Source organism: Muscardinus avellanarius, assembly GCF_963383645.1.
Source record: "Muscardinus avellanarius genome assembly, chromosome: 15".
In the NCBI taxonomy this organism is placed as follows: domain Eukaryota; kingdom Metazoa; phylum Chordata; class Mammalia; order Rodentia; family Gliridae; genus Muscardinus; species Muscardinus avellanarius.
Genome location: NC_137801.1, coordinates 66107512 through 66126345, shown reverse-complemented (window position 1 = coordinate 66126345; position 18834 = coordinate 66107512). Strand labels below are relative to the sequence as shown.

The window sequence follows — 18834 nt, the reverse complement described above, 5'->3', positions numbered from 1 at the left end:
ATCTGCCAGAAACACCTATGCCAGGGCCCCACCTGCAGGGATTTAGCTCCAGAGCGGAGGGTGCAGGCAGCTGGCAATGCTTTTTAAAGCTCCATTGTGTGCAGCAGGATAGAGCGCACCCAGCTCTGGTGCTATGTAAGTTCTGGGTCTGATTCTAAGGGCTTCCCTCCCCGAGCATCTTCTCAGCCCAAAACTTCATGCTGACGTCCTTGTGGGGGGAGCACATCGGTTTCACCTGTCATGGCATCTCTGATCAGCTCTTCTCAAGGTGTGGCTCCATGATGGCCTGCATTGGGCGTTCATTAAATGCTGATTCTTAGGCCACCTTTCCACCCTACCTGAGCAGAACCTGAGGGGTGGGGGCCCAGGAGTCTGTTTTTCAAATATGCCCTCCAGATGATTTCCAGGCACAGTCAAGTGTGATGCTCAGACTGAGCCAGGCTCCCGGGCACATCTGGAGGAAGGCTGGATGCTGGCCCAGAAAAGGTACAATCACTGCACCGGGCACCTGTGCTCAGCCCTGGAACTGCCAATGAGTGAACAAGACAGGTGGCTGCTCTCAAGGAGTCCTGGCGCCTGGAGTGCGGAGCCCAGTACCCAGCACAGGCTGGCTGGGCTGAGGTGTGAGCAGACCTGACCAGGAGCTGTTGCATCCAGAGAGGAGACCCAGGGCAGCGGGAGAATTCTGGGTGCCTTTGGGAAGAAGGTTTCAGTGCAGCTGGGATTTGTAAGGCAGACTTTGGGCACTTGGAGATGTTCCATTCTATGACAGTCATCTTTCTAGGGAGCAAATGAATAGGAAGGCTTTGTACAGGGTGGTGAATATAGGACAGCAGGTACAGTGCTCGGGGTAACCGGGCCAGGACAATAGCCACAAGGAACGTCAATAGATTTGGCCACCCGCCCGACTCAAGGGTAGTGCCTACTCCATGGGCTGGTAGTTGCCTGGCATGAACACAGCATGTAACTGTCATGGCTTTCCGTTTCCCTTCTGTAGATAGGCCCATCCATTACCATCCCAGAAATGCTGCAGAACCAGGCAAAGACCTACGAACCGACCCAAAGGTGTTTCAAGTGACGGAGGGTCCTAGGCAGCTGTGGCCTCAGGGCTCAGTGTCTTTATGAAATTTCTTTTTTCTGACAATGGTGGGCCACAATATGTGTGTGTGTGTGTGTATACATACACACGCGCGCACACAGGTGCATTCACATGCACTTGAGTGCCTGTGTGTAAGCATGTGTGCTAGGGACGGAACCCAGGGCCTCACATATGCTAAATAACCCTCAGCTCTGCCCACTGAACCCTCAGCTCTGCCCCACAGTTTCCGTACAGCAAGGGCCTACGCCACATCCATTGCAAAAGAACCACGGACTTTGCCTTGAAGTTGCTCTGGCATAGTGATCACCAAAGTACTCACCGATCAGTGAAAGGGGCAACACTGTCTAGGACGTTTCAAACCGCACTTCCAAAGAGGAAGAAATGTAAACCGCCCAGCCACAAAGAATAAAAACTACACCTGGAAGTCACTTTGCTAAGCTGTGTCTTTCATCCGCCACTGTTATTTGGGGTTTGCTCTGGGATATGATGGGCACCCTGGGTCAGAACTAAAGAGCCCCCTGGGGCTCCCACTACTGTCAGAGCTCACCAAAAACCCTGCCACTGCCCCCTCTGCATTTGACTGTTTTTGCCATGCGCGTATTTTTCAAATCCAAGAAGCCACAGATTATGGCTCCTGGCTAAGAGGAAACCTTCTCTCCTCTCCTTATTTATCTTTCTCTGCAGAACTGGGGTCCTGACTCACAGCTATTGTTCCTTCTCTCAATTTTGACAGATCCTTCCTCTTCCCTTTCCCCTCCTGAGACACCTTTCCCGTGGGAATCTCTGCCTGAAGTGGGTGGGGGCTGTAGGGGCTGGAGAGGAGAGGAGGGTGTGATTATTTGGGCATCCCAAACCAGGAGACCCTCTCTAGTCTAAGCCCCACATATAGAGAGAGGCTTGGCTTCCTGAATTTGGGAAAATGTAGTAGACACCCTCAAACTTTCTGGGTCAAGGCCATATCCACCCTATTCTGTTCCTCTTTTCCTGGTTAAGACATGGCAGATTCCATATGGCCAGCATTCAGTAAAGACACCTGATGAATGAATGATTGAAAATGAATGAATGAAATACACAGCATTCAAAGCACGCTGTCTGCGCGCCCAGGGAAGCAGCCCCCATCCCTCTCTACCTTCTGCATCCATTGTCCAGTCTCTCCTTATGCCCACCAGCCAGTAGGAGCTTGGACTTTCCTGCTGCTGGGTATCATCTCCGAAAAATGATAACCTCTGACATAGTATGACACTTTAGATTTTCCAGTAATTCAAAACCCTGTGGCTATTCTTTAGTCCTTCTCAATCCCTGGTTGGGACTCCTGACCCGGCTGACAGAGGGAGAAGCCGTGGCTTGGACTGGGGTTAGCGTCTAAGCAGCAGGGACCGCAGAGTGAGCAGTCGGGTGGCGCCCAAACCACGGGCTCTCACCTCGGAAAGTCAGGCTGGCCACAGGGTCGCTGCGCCGGTCCTTCTTCACGCCGGGGAGGTTGCAGGCCCTCACTAGCAGACAGCACAGCATGGCTGGCAGCCCCCGGGCGCTCGGGCAGGACGGGAGCGGGAGCGCGGTGGACCCCGGCACGCACCGGGTGAGCGATCCGCCGCAGGGCAGCCGCGCCCAAAGAACTGCCCCGCGCTGCGCCTAGGCGGAGAAGTGGCCGGCTCCGCAGGGAGGCCGCGGGAGGACACCGGACACCCGCTGGGCGGATCCTCCGCCTGGGTCCCGGCCCAGACCCGCCCCGCCCCGCCGCGGTGGGCGGAGAGGGACGGGGCCGGCGGGGCGTGGGGCGCGCACTCGGGGGTCCCCTCCCCGGGTCCCGCTCCGCCCGGGGCTCACAGGTGCGGGCTCGACTGCGCGGAGTGCGCGGCCCCGGGCGCTGGACTGCGAGGTGCAGCGGGCTGGAGCCTCCGCCTGGGCGCAGCTCGCCCTGCCCACCCGCCGGGTCCCCGCGCTCCAGACCTGTCCTCTCCCCTGCAGCTGGCCGCCCAGGCGACTCCCACGTGCTGCCAACTCTGGGCCCCAGGGGCATGCCTGTGAGTGTTCCCCATGGCCGGCTAAGGGTGTTCAAATCATACTGCATTCCCTGGAACCCGGCCTCCGCCAGCTGCCCATTCTGCCCCGGGCAGTTCCCGCTGCCCAGCAGCCTCTACTCCCTACCCCTCCCTGGGGGAAGGTTGCTTACGGTGACCGTCCTGAGCACACTCTCGTGTTTGGTCCCCTAGTGACCACAGCCTCCTGGCGCCCCACCTCTGTGTCGCTCCGCCCCAGCGCCTGGCACCATGCAGGGCACTGTCCCTGCCCCGCCGCCAAGTCCTCAGTAACCAGCCTCCTTACTCAGCCTCCATGCCAGGACCAGGAACGAGCGTCGTCCTGCTGCACAAAATCTCAGCCCCCTCCCCTCTCTTATTCTGAGGGATACAGCATTTTCCCGTGGACACGCCATAACCCTGGTGAATCCAACTCTGCCCGCTCCACACCTGCACCCCCACCCCGGCCGCTAAGTAGCTGGGAGAATAGCACAGCTGCCTTGACAGGTGTCAGGATCCCAGCTCAAGTGGGCCCTCGCTGCTGCGGGCACTCAAGCGCCAACTCCAGCTTCTCACCAGCTCCATCTCTCCTAGACAGCTGTTTTATACCTGCCTCCTGTCTGTCTGTCTTCTCTCCCTCTCTCCCCAAATCTACAACACCCCCTTGTCCAGCCCCATCCTCAATTTGCTTCCTATTTACTGAGCGGAGACCATTCTCAGGCTCCCAGGTTCTTTCTAACCCTTTCATAGCATCTGTGCCCAAATCCATTCCTTTCTCTCCTATTCTTATGAATGAACTCAGACCCCTGGGACTCTTGGACACAGCCCCCCCCCCCCCCAGGTTCTGGCGATCCTGCCCTTCTCCCTGCATTACCAAATTTTCTGTCTATTGGATCATTCCACCCACAGACATGATGTTATTGGTTGTTTGTTTTTTGTATTGGGGGTGGGACCCAGGGGACCTCTACTACTGAGCTGCACCCCTAGCCCTTTTTATTCTGTATTTTGAAACAGGGCCTTGCTAAATTGCAGGGGCTGGCTCTAAACTTGCAATCCTCCGGTCTCAGCCTCCCAAGTACGGGGTTTACAGGTATGTGCCACCACACCCAGCTTATGCTATTGCTCTTAATAAAACGCCCTCTTGACCCCAAGTCCCCTTCAACTACTGGTCATTGCTTTAGAGAGTGGGTGTGTGCACGTGTGTGTGCGTGTGTGTGTGCGTGTGCACGCACCCTCTGGGGACTGAACCCAGGCCTCCCTCAATGCACTCTACCACTGACCTATGCCCCCAGCCACGTGGTTCTCTTTTTACAATGCCCTTTGAAAGACCAATCCATCCTTTCTGTCTCTACTTTCCCCTCTAATCTTTCCCAAACCACCTACTCATGCTTTCAACTCTATCATGCCACCAAAACCATAAATTCTATGGGGCTTAAGACAAAATATATCCAAAAATAAAATAAAGGAAAAAAAGAGAAGCATCAAAAAAGTTAAAATATATACATATATATATATATATGCCAGGCGTGGTGGCGCATGCTTGCAATTCCAGTACTTGGGAGGCTGAGACAGGAGGATCACACAGGTTCGAAGCCAGCCTCGGCTACTTAGTGAGACGCTCAGCAACTTAGTGAGACCCTGTTTCCAGATAAAATATAAAATAGGTCTGGAGTATAGACCAGAGGTAGAAAGCCTTTGGATTCCATCCCTAATACCAGAAAAAAATTACATTATATATATTACATTATATATAAATTACATTATTATATATTATATATAATAAATTACATTATATATACATATATACATATATACATATATACATATATACATATATATACATATACACATATATACATATATACATATACATACATACATATATACATACATACTCATATATGTGTGTGTGTGTGTATATATTCTCCCAAATCCCCAAATCTCACCACTTCTCTCCATCTTCCTCCTAAGGACCCTGGTTGAAGCCGTTGTCACTGCTAATCTGCATCATTGCAGGAAGTTCCCTAAGCATCTTCTGCCGCTGGCCGTACCCCCACCACCTTCACTCAAAGACCTTCGATGGCTCTCTCAGAATAAAACCCAAGGGTGACTGGCCTCTGAAGCCCTCCGGGCCTCACTCTTTCTCTCCTGCCTCTCTCCCCAGGACCCGCCCATCCTCAACACCCTCGCCTCCTGGCTGTCCCGCAGACCTATCGGCCAGCGTCCTCAGAGTCTGTTAGCTGCTCCCTCTGGCCATCATCCTCACCCCTTTCCCTTTCAGTCAACCTGCTGTCACCATTCAGTTAAAATCTTCACCCTCTTCTTTCTTTTTCCCTTTGATGATTTTTTTTTTAGCAGAAATTCCTAGGCAGTGTATTGTCTTATTCCATTTCTGTCTTTTTCAGTAGAACATCTGCTCCAAGAGCTCAGGGATGTTTTTGTCTGTCTTGCTCATTGCTGAGTCCTTGGCACCTGGAGCAATGCCTGGCATGAAGCAGGTTCCCCATAAATATTTCTAAATGGTTGAATGAGAGAATAAATGAATCCCACATGCATCACCAGCCACATCTGACTTGCTGGACTATGCTCATTCCTGGCCATAAGTCACATCCCTGCCCTCAGGATACTCACTGTCAGGGGACAGAGACAAGATGGCAACAGCTACATCTAAAAGCATCTCAGAAAGTTCCCTCAAAAAGCAGAAAGCCACAGTGTATGGGGATGTATGCCTGAAATCCCAGTACTTGGGAGGCTGAGACAGGAAGATCGCAGGTTTCAGGCTAGCCTCAGCAATTTAGCAAGGCCCTCAGCAATTACAAGACCCTGTTCCAAAAATAAAAAATAAGCCAGGTGCGGTGCTGCACACCTGTGATCCCAGTACTTGGGAGGCTGAAACAGGAGGATCGCAGGCTTGAGACCAGCCTAGAAGCTTAATAAGACTCTCAGCAACCAAGTGAGATCCTGTTTCAGAACATAAAAAGGTCTGGGGCTGTAGCTTGGAGGTAGAATGCCCCTGGGTTTAACTCCAGTACCAAAACAAAACAAACAAACAGCCAATAAAGGAGCCAGCAATTCCCCTGATGAGACTTGGTGAGGGAGGGACCAGAAGGACAGTCTGGAGCTGTCCCCTCTCCAGAACATTCTCTAGCTGGTTGGACCACATTCTCCTCCTCCTTTCTCTACCCCTCACTTATCCTCAAGATGTAGTGGAAACTTTATTCAGCCCCCTTCCTCCCTCCTAGCAGAACCTGGCTGCTCAGGGTCCCAGCTGCAGGCCAGGCAGATCCTGCTCTATCTGAACCCACCTCCTGCCATATTGGTCTAGCCCTGGGTACACATGATCCTAAATTGTTCGTCGGAAGGGATAGGCCGTGAATGGTCTGCTTCATTTAAGTAAGGAAGCAAGCATGTAAATACAATTGCCAACCAGGCCTAAGATGTCACAGACTCTGTGGACAGCACACCGGAGAGTAAAAAAGGAGCTTGCCTGGGTCCAAGGTGACACTGTGGACCTGTACCATGTCTATACCCAGAGCTCATCCTGCCTCTGATGCACCAGGTAAGTAAGCTGATTACTTTAAGGCAATTTATCATTTAAGTCTATTAGAGCCAAAAATATCAGTTACTTGCAGCCTAAGTCACTCTTCCTGAACCCCATGACTGTGGACCACCTCAGTGCCCACAGCCTCCTAATGACCCCAGCAGGCCTCCCCAATCCTCTTTGGCCCCTGACAGGCCACCTCACAGTTACCCCGGCAATATCAGGTCCATTATCCACACTATAGCCAGGCACTCTCAAAACAAACGTGATAGGCTCGCCGCTCTAGCGAACACTTCTCTGAGGCCTCCTGTGCACTAGGCATAAACCCTAGGGCTTTATGTGTCCCCATCCAGGGGTAAGGCCAATCAGCCCCTTGTCCCCCCAGCCCCAGCTCCAGGGAATCTGTTTCTAGGGTGGGCTGAGGAGTCCCTTTCTAGTTCTGGGGCCAGCCATCCCCTCTGTCAGCAGCTGCCTTCCTCGCTCTCTTCACAGGCCACATTCTTCCATCCATGGGACCTCAGTTCAAATATTACCCCCACCCAGGAAGAAGCCCCTGCCCTCCTGGTCTAGGCTGGGCCCCTCTGGCAAAGAACCAGGGCTTTTCCTTCTTAGCACTCATCACAATTGTAGAGAACACCTATTTGGGTAATTAGTTATTTAAAGTCTAGTTAGACCCAGAAGTCAGTGAATGAGGCAGAGACCAATGCTTAGTGTCCAGGTATTGCCGGGGTGTAGTTCAAGACTGGCCTGGAGTTGGTGTAGTGAGTATTACACTTGATTCCTGGAACAGACTCCACACTAAGACTGGGCTGAGCCAGGGCTTCTCAGAGGACAGTACCACCCTCTAGAGGGAATTTTAGGTATTATCTTTTATTTTAATTGCTGCATGGATTTCTGAAAGTTCCCCACCCCACCTATACCCATGATCCTCGCAGAGGAAATCTGTAGAGGGATATCTAATATTTCTAGAGGAATACACCAAGAGATGTCAACAAACCCTTGGCTGGTGTCCAGGGGACAGGGGCTCCACACCTCTTCTGTGAACTAGCAAAGCAACAGCTGGTGACCTGAGCCCTGGGCACATCTGGGAGCCTCTTTCCATCCCAACCTCCAACTTCCCAACCTGTCCACTGGCCACTGCCCAGGAATTCTCCCCAGCAGAGAGCTATTATCTTGCAGAGCTCAAGCCGGAGTCCCAAGTGGACTTTTTGTGCATGTGTGTGTGGTACTGGGGATGGGACCTAGGAGCATTCTACCTCTGAGCTATACCCCTAGCCTTATTTTTTATTCTTTATTTTGAAACAGGGTCTCACTGAGTTGCAAAGGCCCTTACTAAGTGGCTAAAGCTGTCCTTGAACCACGATCCTCGATCCTCCGTCTCAGCCTCCCAAATGCTGGGATTACAAGTGTGTGCCACCACACCCAGCCCAAGGAGATTTGTATTACTAACAGTGCTCTAAGGGATAGCTGCCTGAGACCTCAGCTTGTCCCTGCCCTGTCTGCTCTTCCCTTGTCCATTGACATTTTCTACAGTGTTTTACCAGGTGTAAGGCCACCTAAATAGAACATTTCCTAGCTTCTCTTTCAACTAGATATGGCCATGAAACCAAATAATGACCCGTGGGATATGAGCAGGAGAGATGTGTGCTATGCAACTGCCTGGATGAGTCCTGAAAAGAAAAGGAATCCCTCCCCAGCTCCTTTTCCTTCTGGCTGCAATATGAATGGTGGTGGTGAGCCATCCCAGACCACCCCATCAAAGGGACCCCTGGGGTAGCAGAGCAAGAAGGCTATGATCTTGGATCCTGGGCGTCCTGTCAGGTCAGAATCTAACCAGCCAGAAAGGCCTGTATCTCAATGACTAAATGAGTGAAGGAGACTATCACATTTATACAGCCATTAGCTAGTGCTTTATTACAGCCAGGCTTGAAGCCGGGCATGGTGGCACACACCTGTAATCCCAGTACTTGAGAGGCTGAGACAGGAGGATCACAGGTTCAAGGATAGCCTCAGCAAGATAGTGAGACTCAGCAACCTAGTGAAACTGTTTTCAAGCAAAAAGTAAAAAAAGGCTGGAGGTGCAGCTCAGAAGTGGAATGCCCTAGAGTTCAATCCCCAGTACCAAAAAACAAAAGAAACCAACAAACCAGCCATGTCTGCATCCCAGCTAAGAAAGTAGGCAAGGGCAGTGCGTGAGCATCCCAGACAGTGCCAGCCGCACTGGAAATTGACTGACAGAGCCGGCATAGGACCACAGCCTGGCAGGAATGGGTCTGTTTTGGAGCTGAGTTTCTATAGCAAGTCCCTGTTTACTGCAGTGTTTCCGGGCTGACAAGACAAGAGGGAAGATCAAGGCTCTGCTTTAACCCTGGCTGTAGTCACTGCTACATGATGCCTGATAAGCCCAGAGGAGAGAACACGGACCTAACACTGCGCATCAGAGACTGTCACTGCCCCGAGGGACACCAGCCTACAGGTGTGTTGTCTTGGACCAATACAATGTTTTCAAATGAAATCCTGCTCTAAGTGTTAGGAGATTTTCCTTACAAATCTCAATGTATGGACAGCTCTCTTTGAAAAGTTAAAGAAGCCGGGCATGGTGGTGCACGCTTGTAATCCCTGAGCTTGGGAGGCTGAGACAGGAGGATCGCGCAGGTTCAAAGCCAGCCTCAGCTACTTAGTGAGGCTCTCAGCAACTTAGTGAGACCCTGTTTCCAAATAAATTATAAAATAGGGGTGGGTATAGCCCAGAGGTAGAAAGCCCCTGGGTTCCACCTCCTAGTACCACCAAAAAAAAAAGAAAAGAAAGAAAAGAAAAGAAAAGAAAAGTTAAAGAAGCCAGCAAGTGGACTTCTAAATCTCTGCCTGATTGTCTGGCACCCGCCCACAGGTGGTTGGGGATGGGTGGGGGCACACTTGCTCACACCCATCCAACAGGCATATTCTGTTTCCCTTCTGGCCTAATCTCAATCCCCCCACCTTCCAGGCTCCCAGAGGCACCTGAGTTGTGACCCTCTCCTCTCTGTCACCTATTTGTGGCCCTGACTCCCTGACCATTGAGGAAGGTTGGAGCTGGTCCAGCTCATCCTCTCTGGCCACTTCCTACCAGTGTTGTGGGGGACTTTGCTTTCTCCTGAAGCCTAAACACTTGGTGTCCTTGAGGAAAAATAACCTGAACTTTCTGCTTAGTGCCATTAGCCTTAGAAGGAACGTTGGGCAGGTGAGTTTATAGGATTCCTTCGGGGGACATTGACTGATGTCTACGTATGTTGATATTTACTGATGTCAACGTCTTCCAGAAGTACGGCTGGCCCAATACATCCTTCTTCCCTCGCCCCTTACATTCATTTAAGGACCTCAGTACCACAGATATCCCAATCCAACCAGTTGAGATTGACAGATACCTGTGTATCCACTGAGAGTGTAAAATACACACGCAGTGTGTGTGTGTGTGTGTGTGTGTGTGTGTGTGTGTGTGTGTGTGTTGCTGGAGATTAAACCCAGGAACATCCTACCTCCCGTTCTTTTTATTTTTTGTTTTGAAAGAGGGTCTTGCTGATTCAAGACCTATTGAGAGCCTCAGTGGTTGCAGAGGCTGGTCTTGAACCTGTGCTCCTCCTGTTCCAGCCTCCCAACTACTGGGATTACAGGTGTGTGCCACCACGCCAGCTCACATGCATTTCAGACTCCAGCCCCAGCCCTGATTATGTGACTGCCAGGGAAGACCCGGTCACAGCACAAGTGCTCCGGGGCTTCCAGTGTAGGCCGCTTTTTCCTCGCAGTGTGATCCAAGGCATGTGATGGAAATTTGGGGGTCTGTTTAGGCTTCTGTGAAGGCAAAAAGAATGACCCTTCACTATACGCTGTGTCGGGAAGATCAAACAAAACTCTGGCACCTCCAGCACGGGCACCAGGGTGTGCTAGGTGTCAGCACCCTCCCTGCCAGCATCTCCTGCCACTGAACAGCAGTGGAAAGAGGTGAGCGTGCAGGTAGTGAGACAGTGAGTTTGGCTTGAGAGGGACCGAGGATCCATGGGCTTTGGAGAAGTGATCAAAGGAGTATTTGTCCCGAGAAAGGCATGGCACCATTGTGAGGGCCATGACCAGCCACCAGGCAGGTGGACAAAGCCTTCGGCTCAGAGGGACTGCTGAAAGAAGACACAGGGTCAGGGTCCTGGTGGACAAACAGAGCTGATGATAGACTGACCAGGCAAAAGATATCTCGAAAGGCTTCTTGGATGTATGCAATGATGTCACAGCACTGTGGTCAATACATGCAGAATTGTGATGATCATTATAAAATATGTATGATTACATATAATAATTTAGTTAACATGCATTGAGTGCAAGTGTTTTATGTGGAGCCAGGCATGATGGCCCATGTCTGTAATCCCCGTACTTGGGAGGCTGAGACAGGATGATTGCTGGTTCAAGGCCAGCCTCAGTAACTAGGTGAGGCCCTCAGCAACTTAGGGAGAACTTGATTCAAAATAAAAAATAAAAAAGGGCTAGCTCAGAGGTTGGATGCCCCTGGGTCCAATCCTCAGTAACACACACACACACACACACACACACACACATACACACATACACACGTGCTTTATCTGGAGTAACATTTCAGAATCATCCTTCCAAAACAGATGCTATTTTATTTTTTTATTTATTATTTTATTATGCTGATATTGGTGCATTATAGTCTCACATCATAATGTAAATCATGTTGACAATGACTTTATTTATTTATTTATTTATTGGTGCTGGGGTTAAACCCAGGGGTATTCTACTTCTGAGCTATACCCTTTTTGTTTTTTATTTTGAAACAGGGCCTGGCTAAGTTGCTGAGGCTGGCCTCTCATCTGGCAGGTGCTATTATTATCAGTACTTTGCAGGGGAATCTGAGAACAGAGTGGTTAAATGATCCGCCAAAGACTCACAGCTTGAACGTGACCAAGCTGGAACGCCAGGCTCAAGATCCCAAGCAGACAGGGCCCAAAGCTGAGACTCTCAGGTACCATCTTTCCGTCTCTGGTCCTTGTCCTCATGCCTTGGTGGTGACCAAGGTGTCAAGTGATGGTGTATCTTGAGCCTCCTCCTCCCAACTCTCACTTCCTACTGGACCCTAAGCTCCAGGCCCGCAGTCCCACTGCCTACCTCCAGGAGGCCCCAGAGAGCCTGCCATGCCCACCAGAGGCTGTCCGCAGGCCTGTGGGCTCTGGGGGAAGCAGCGGGGCAAACTGGTGTCTGACTGGTACACTAAGACACAGAGGCCCTCTAAGAGGAGAAAGCATCCTCAAGGCCACAGCGGCAGGGGCTGAGGAGTGCTGTGCCTGGGTGAGCGCGTGGCAGGAAGGATAACACACACGGTGGAGACCAGCCTTCGCGGTCTCAGCCACACCGCTTCACCTCCTGGCCCTCCACCTCTTAACCTGGGCTCAGAAACAGGTAGAGGAATACAATGAAAGACGGGAGGCCTCTTGGAGTCAGCCACAGTGCTTTGTCTTGGACCCCAGCTCGGCCGCTTCCCCGTGGGGAGCCACAGGCGCCTTACTGGACCTTTTGATGACTCTGTCTTCTTATCTCTAAAGTGGGATGATAGCCAGGGCGTGGTGGCGCACGCTTGTAATCCCTGCACTTGGGAGGCGGAGACAGGAGGATCCCACAGGTTCGAAGCCAGCCGTGCTGGCATAAGAGACTCTGTTTCCAAGTTAAAAAAAAAAAAAAAAAAAAAAAATATATATATATATATATATATATATATATATATATGTAGTAGGTCTGGGAGTGTAGCCCGGAGGTAGAAGGGTTTCCAGGAACCCCAGTACCACAAAAAATAAATAAATAAATTGCTGGGCTTGGTGGCGCACGCTTGTAATCCCCGCGCTTGGGAAGCTGAGACAGGAGGATCACACAGGTTCGAAGCCAGCCTCAGCTACTTAGTGAGGCTCTCAGCAACTTAGACCCTGTTTCAAAATAAAACATAAAATAGGGCTGGGAGTATAGACCAGAGGTAGAAAGCCTCTGGGTTCCACCCCCAGTACCACAAAAATAAATAAATAAATAAATAAATAAATAAATAAATAAATATTAAAAAATAAAGTGGGATGATAACAGTTGCCACCAGATATAGTTGCTAGGAGGATTCAAGAAGGTTAATGTGAATATATACAATAACTGGACAGTGACGTAACTCATGTTAAATGCTCTATTTAGAGCCGGACGTGGTGGTGCACACACTTGTAATCCCAGCATTTGGAAGGCTGAGACAGGAGGATCATGGTTTGAGGACAGCCTCAGCTACTTAGTGAGGCCCTTTGCAACTCAGTGAGACCCTGTTTCAAAATAAAGAATAAAAAATAGGGTTGAGGGTGTAGCTCAGAGGTAGAATGCCTGTGGGTTCCATCCCCAGTACCACAAAAAATAAAAAGCTCTATTCGGAAGTATCCAGCACATAACAAGCATGTGTGTCTCTTTCAGGGGATTGTTGTGGGCTTTTAAAGACACAGTGTCTGAAAATGGCATGTTGCTGGTGCTTAATGAAAGTCCACTCCCTCGAGTCGTGATGAAGACATATTTTAAAAATCAGCTGTCATCTGTCTCACACTGCGCTCCCCTCAGCCCTGGGCTCCCCCTGCTTTGACTCAGTCCCTTGTTGGGGACCCAGAGCACGTGGGCCTCCCGGTGCTGGCACTCCGGTGTGGGCTGCGCATGGTATGCATTCCAAAGCACTCCTCACTCATGAGCCAAGGATGCAGAGCACAGCAAAGGGCGCAGACGCCAGGGTGCTCCTTGGCCACCGTGTGACCTTGGCCAAGCCCCTGTACTTCTCTGGGCCAAATGAACACGGGTAAAAAGCAATAATATCCGTGTCCTCTGGCCTCATAGAGCTCCTGTGAGCATGAAATGGATTTATGTTTGCACAGAGGGGCTGTGAGGGGCCATCACGGGGTGTTACAGTCATGTAGCCAAAGAAGAAGCTTTGGGAGACAGACACCTAGAGTACAGGAAGCCAGATTCAAGCCAGCTGGTGAGGCCGGTCTTCAGAAAGGTGTTTTGTCTTCATCTGCGTGTCCCAGACTCAGCCTTCTGTGTAATCATTCACCAGCCTGGCGCTGGCCAGGAGGAGGGCGAGCAGGCCTGAGTGCCGCAGGGAGGCCAAATTTGGACAAGGGTTAGGAGCTTGGCTAGTGCAGGAGGTGGAGCGTGCCCAGGGGCTGGGGGAGGGCAGGACTGCTTCCCACTGCCTAGTGGTGACTCTGATCCAGCCAGTCTCCCTCGGGGGCCCTGGGGATCATCATGGCTACAGACAGCATTTCATAGAATTCATTTTTCTACAGTGAGCTCTGGGCTCCAGGAAGGGGAGCCAAGGGAGGCAGGGAGGGCAAGACAAGGACTTCCATCAGGCAGGTGGGGCAGGGACAGGCACTCAGCCAGGGATGTGTACATATGTGGTGAAAGACCAGAAAGCTGCTCCTCAGGCCCTTGGGGTTGAAATAAGGGCCGGAGAGAAGCCGCAGCAGCAGTACTCCAGGGGGGAGAAACACTTCTAGGGTTAGAAAGTGCTTCCTGTACATGATTCATTCTTTCTCCTGCTGGAGTTCAGAGTCTAGCCTGGGGACGAGGGAAGAGGTAGGAGGCTGCTGTATTGGATGTAGGGAGGGGGTGTGGTCAGGGAAGGTGGAGGACAGTTTAGTTCAGGCTGAATGGACGTGGATGAGCAGGCACTGTGCAGTGCACAGATGTGGAAGGCGCCATTCACGAAGCCTGGGGGGCCTCCACCTAGGGGACTGCGAATGCGGAAGACGTGCTGGAGCAGGAAGCATCTGCTTACCCATAGGGTACCTGTCTTCCTTCCCTGCAGCAGGAGCCTCTCATTCCTTAGCCAGAGGGATGTTTAGAGTATGGTTGGCGCCCCCTGAGGTTGTGTGACAAGGAGCCCAGAGCCCTGCCCCTGCCTCAGCCAGGCGGTTAAACTAGATCACTGGCCTGGCCTGCCTAGAGCTGAGGATGCAAAGGAAATATGAATCCCCCACCCCCACGGATGCCGGTGTTCTCCCTCCTGGAAACACCTTGATAAAGTTCATTTCCTGAGGCCACTATGCGAAACCAGTTGCAAACAAGTCAAAGCAGCATGTAAGGAAAACAGCACACTGGAGGACCTCCTCCTCCCCCTGGTGCACACTGCTTTCCCTGCCCTCCAGCAAGGACAGATGCCTGGAACCCCACGCCCAGGAGTGGGCGTGCCTGAGACCGCTGGCTGCCTGTGCTGGGATGGATGTGGGCCTGGTTCTGAGAGCCTCCACTCCTGCGAGCATGGCATGTCCCACGAGCTCCAGGGTGCAAAGTGTCCGAGAGTGTATGTGCAACGTGCATCTAGAAATAGGTGTGCCTCCGCGCTAGTGGGACTGAAAGGGGATGTCTGTCCTGGAGGGGCCCACCGATGCTATGATTTGGGGGGACCTGGGATAAGATTGCAAGTCAGACCCCTGGGGAGAAGGGGAATGGAGGTAATGGAGGTTGAGAGGGGAGCCCACAGGGTGGGTGGGAAGGAGACAGGCTCAAGCTTCTTCCTTTCTATGGCTCCAAGCCCAAAACCCCCTGATGTGTAGATCCCAGCCCTGGTCCAGCCCTGAGGGTGTTCTGAGAAGCAGAGCCTAGCTCTCACTTCCTGGAGGGAAACTCTAGGCACAACCCCTTGAAGACCCTTCTGTGGGAAGTCTTGATCTGATAGGAGAATGGGCTGCCCTGCTCAGGGGCCCCTATTGGATAACAGAGATCAGATACCACCCAGACACGCCCCAGTCAGGCAAAGATGGGGAGGACAGAGAAAGTGCCTCGGGTTGTTGCTGGTGACAGCTGCGCCCAGGTGCTAAATTTCCCCCCTCCAGTGCCCAGTGCCCGGGCAAGGGGAGGACTTCCAGAGTGGTGAGGGGTGGGCGTGACTGCGCCCCGTGGCCGCCAGCCTGCCAGCCCAGCCTCTGTCAGTGAACAAGGGCCAGGACAGCAGCCAGGCCCAGGCTGGGGCGCAACGGGACGGTTTATTAATAGGCCTGGGATCAGGCCTTCCGAGGAGATGAGGCGCCTCGCAGTACAGCGCTTAGCCACCACATTTATCTTTAAGCGATACAGAAGAGGCGAGAGGAGAAAAGGCGGGTCCCATCTTCCCAGCCCATCTCGCTGCCAACTGAGGCTCAGGTGAAATTCGCTGCTCAGCCCCCCTTCTCTCGCAGGAGCGGGTCTTTGCGACACTCCACCAGCGCCTCTCCAGGGTGGGGAGCACAGGCGTCCCCTCCCCAGCCCCACCCGGACCCCGGCGGGAGCTCCGGGCTCTCCTACCTGCGAACACAGCGGAGCAGTAGGCATCGCTGATGTCGGCGTCCGGGGTGCGGACGTTCTCGGCGTAGAGCAAGAAGACCCTCAACATGCCTGGTGCGGGGAGCCCCGTGCGCCCGGGCCAGGGCAGGGCCAGGACCTGCGCTCCGCTCGGAGCAGCTGCTCTTTAAGGGAGCGGGCGGCTCCAGGGGCTCGGCTCGGTCCCGCCCCTGCGCCCCACGCCCTCCGCGAGAACAGGGGCTTCTGTTCACCCTCCACCCCCGCAGCCTGCTCGGCTCCTCCAGCTGAAATTCAACGCGCGGCCGGCTTTCCAATGACACGGCACTTTGCACTCGCCGGCGGGGCAGCGGCCTGGGCGCGGCCAAGGTGGCCCGGGGCTGGCGCGGGGCTCGGCCCGGAGAGGTCCAGCCCGATCGCCCTCCCCGACCGGACAAACGTTCGGCCCCTCTCCCCTCTCTTGACCTTACACCCTGGCGGAGCCCCGCGCCAAGCCGGTCACCTGCTTCCTCCGCAGGGATCCCATAAGTCCAGAGGCGCCGCCCGCCCTGGTGAGGACCAGAGATCCCCAGGAAGGGCCGGGAGCAGGCGCTGGGCCGGCTCTTTCCCTAATAACTTAAAATTTAATTGGCGGACAGCACAGCTGCCTTGAAAACTTTGCCTGCCCCAGCTCCTAGAGAGGCAGGAAGATTGCAAGTTAAGAGACCAGCCTGGGCAATTTAGCGGGACCCTTTCTTAAAATAAACAAAATAAAATAGGGCTGGGGGTGTAGCTCGAAGGTAGAATGCCCCTGGGTTCAATCCCTAGCAACACAAAGAAAAATAAATAATTAACATTTGAATATTAACCAATCCAGATTCCCCTCTGAATGTATATATGCATGAAAATTACAATTTTTTATTTATATATGCAATCTGTGTCCCACTTTTCCCCCTTTGGTGTCCCACGTTTGTATGCAATATTTTCCTGAATCACTACAAATTTTCATAACCTTCTTAATTGCTACATAACTGCTCTTATATAAATATACTAGAATTGTAAAGCTTTCCGCTATTGTTACACATTTAGGCTCTTCCCAGATTCTAATAGCAAGATTTTTTATTTTTAATTTATTTCAGCATTGGGGATTAAACCCAGGTGTGCTCCACCCTGAGCTACAACACCAGCCCTTTCTATTTTGAAACAGAGTCTCACTAAATTATGACACCTTGGCCTCAAACTGGGGATCCTCCTGTCTCATCCTCCCAAGTACTAGGATTATAGGCATGTGCCTCACCTGGCTCGAGAAATATTTAAATAACGGAAACTGTGATATAAACCCATCTTGAACTCTCTTCAGCCAGCTCCTCAGATTGGATTCCTAGCCTTGGAATTATAAGGTTACAAGATACGACTTTTTTTTAGGTCCTAGTACTTATTACTAAACTGCTTTCCGGGAGCTATGAAGGTCCATACTCCCCGCAACCTGTGACTCACTTTCTAAAGAGGGCCAGTTGGATGGGTGCGCAGCTGTCAGCAAAACCTCTTCCTGAGCGGCTCATGGGGCAGCAGACACACCCAAGCCAGGAAAGGCTACTGACAGACGATCGCAGCCTCGGCTGGAGGTCCTAGTAGGGAGGGACACTCTCCCAAAGGTCCGTGATTTCAGGATCAGGATTATAAATATTTTCCATGGTTATTTATAATCCTTCTGTAGCTTTCAGTGCCTCTTCCTTTTTTTTTTTTTTAAACTTTGACACAATAGATGGTGGTGGAAAGAGTCAAAGGGGGCTTGAAACTCAGTCACTCCCTTAATGGGTACATATCAAGTCCTCTGCAAAGCCAACCGCTGTCCTGAGTGATGGGGATCCAGGAGGGCAGAAATGGCACGCCCCGGTTATGACTAAATTTTGCCCCCTCTAGAATTATATATTGAGCTGGGCATGGGGGTACATACTTGTAATGCCAGTACTTGGGAGACTGAGACAAGAGGATTGCAGGTTCGCGGCCAGCCTCAGCAACCTAGTGAGGCGACTTAGTGAGACCCTGTTTCAAAATAAAAAATAAAATAGGGTTAAGGGTGTAGCTCAGAGGTAGAATGCTCATGGGTTTAAAAAAAAAAAAGGATTGGGGGTATAGCTTGGAGGTATAATGCTCCTGGGTTCAAACCTCAGCGAAATAATAACAATGCTAATGCTATTATTTTATTATGAAATAAAACGTATATAGTGAGAGCAATCCCCAGTACTTGGAATGTGGCTCTACTTGGAGATTAGGTCCTCTGATTAAGTTAAAATGAGGCCAGTAGAGTAGGCTCTGATCTGAGGAAACGTGTACTTGCAGAGATGAACCCGGGGCACAGCAGACGAAGCTGCCCAAGGACAGGCAAGAAGGCAGTCACCTGCAGGTCAAGGACAGAGGCCTTAGAAGAAACCGCACCTGCTCACAGACAGCTTGATCTTGGCCTTCTCGCTGCCAGAACAATGAGAAATGAATTTCTGTTATTTAAGCCACCAGCCAGTGCCATCCCATTACGACCACCCTAGGAAATCTATGCAGGCCCTGGACTCAAGGATGGGGAAACTGCTGGCTATTCAATGATTAAGTCAATCATACAGCAGTGCAAAGCTGTAAGTGCATGTAAGAGCAGGAATTTGGGGAGCGTGAGGACAGACAGCAGGGACCCCTCATGTGATCTCTGGAGAGTGAAAGCTTTGGAGATGGGATCTGAAGGCCAATTAGAAGTTCTTTGGACAAGACTGAGGTGGAGACAGAGGAAGAGAGTGCTCCCGGAAGAAGTTAAGGGAGTGCTCTCTGTCAAGGCCCTGGGGTAGTAGGGAGGACCAGTGACGGGGATATGGATTACAGGG

General features: G+C 51.7%; 1 protein-coding gene across 14 annotated transcripts in view; it reads right to left on the bottom strand.

Annotated features, from left to right (window-relative positions):
- DYSF (dysferlin) overlaps positions 1-16079 on the bottom strand; it is a gene marked incomplete at both ends in the record, with an annotated part of 231285 nt that extends 215206 nt beyond the window's left edge. For 7 of the 14 annotated variants that reach the window (XM_080711955.1, XM_080711953.1, XM_080711959.1 and 4 more), the window contains one exon: positions 15992-16079. In XM_080711955.1, the coding sequence (XP_080568081.1) occupies positions 15992-16079 (88 nt within the window). Of the gene's footprint in view, positions 1-2520; positions 2612-15991 lie in introns of those variants that run through there. The other 7 variants (XM_080711954.1, XM_080711947.1, XM_080711958.1 and 4 more) reach the window with 1 other exon arrangement.
- Between the last annotated feature and the right edge of the window lie 2755 nt (positions 16080-18834).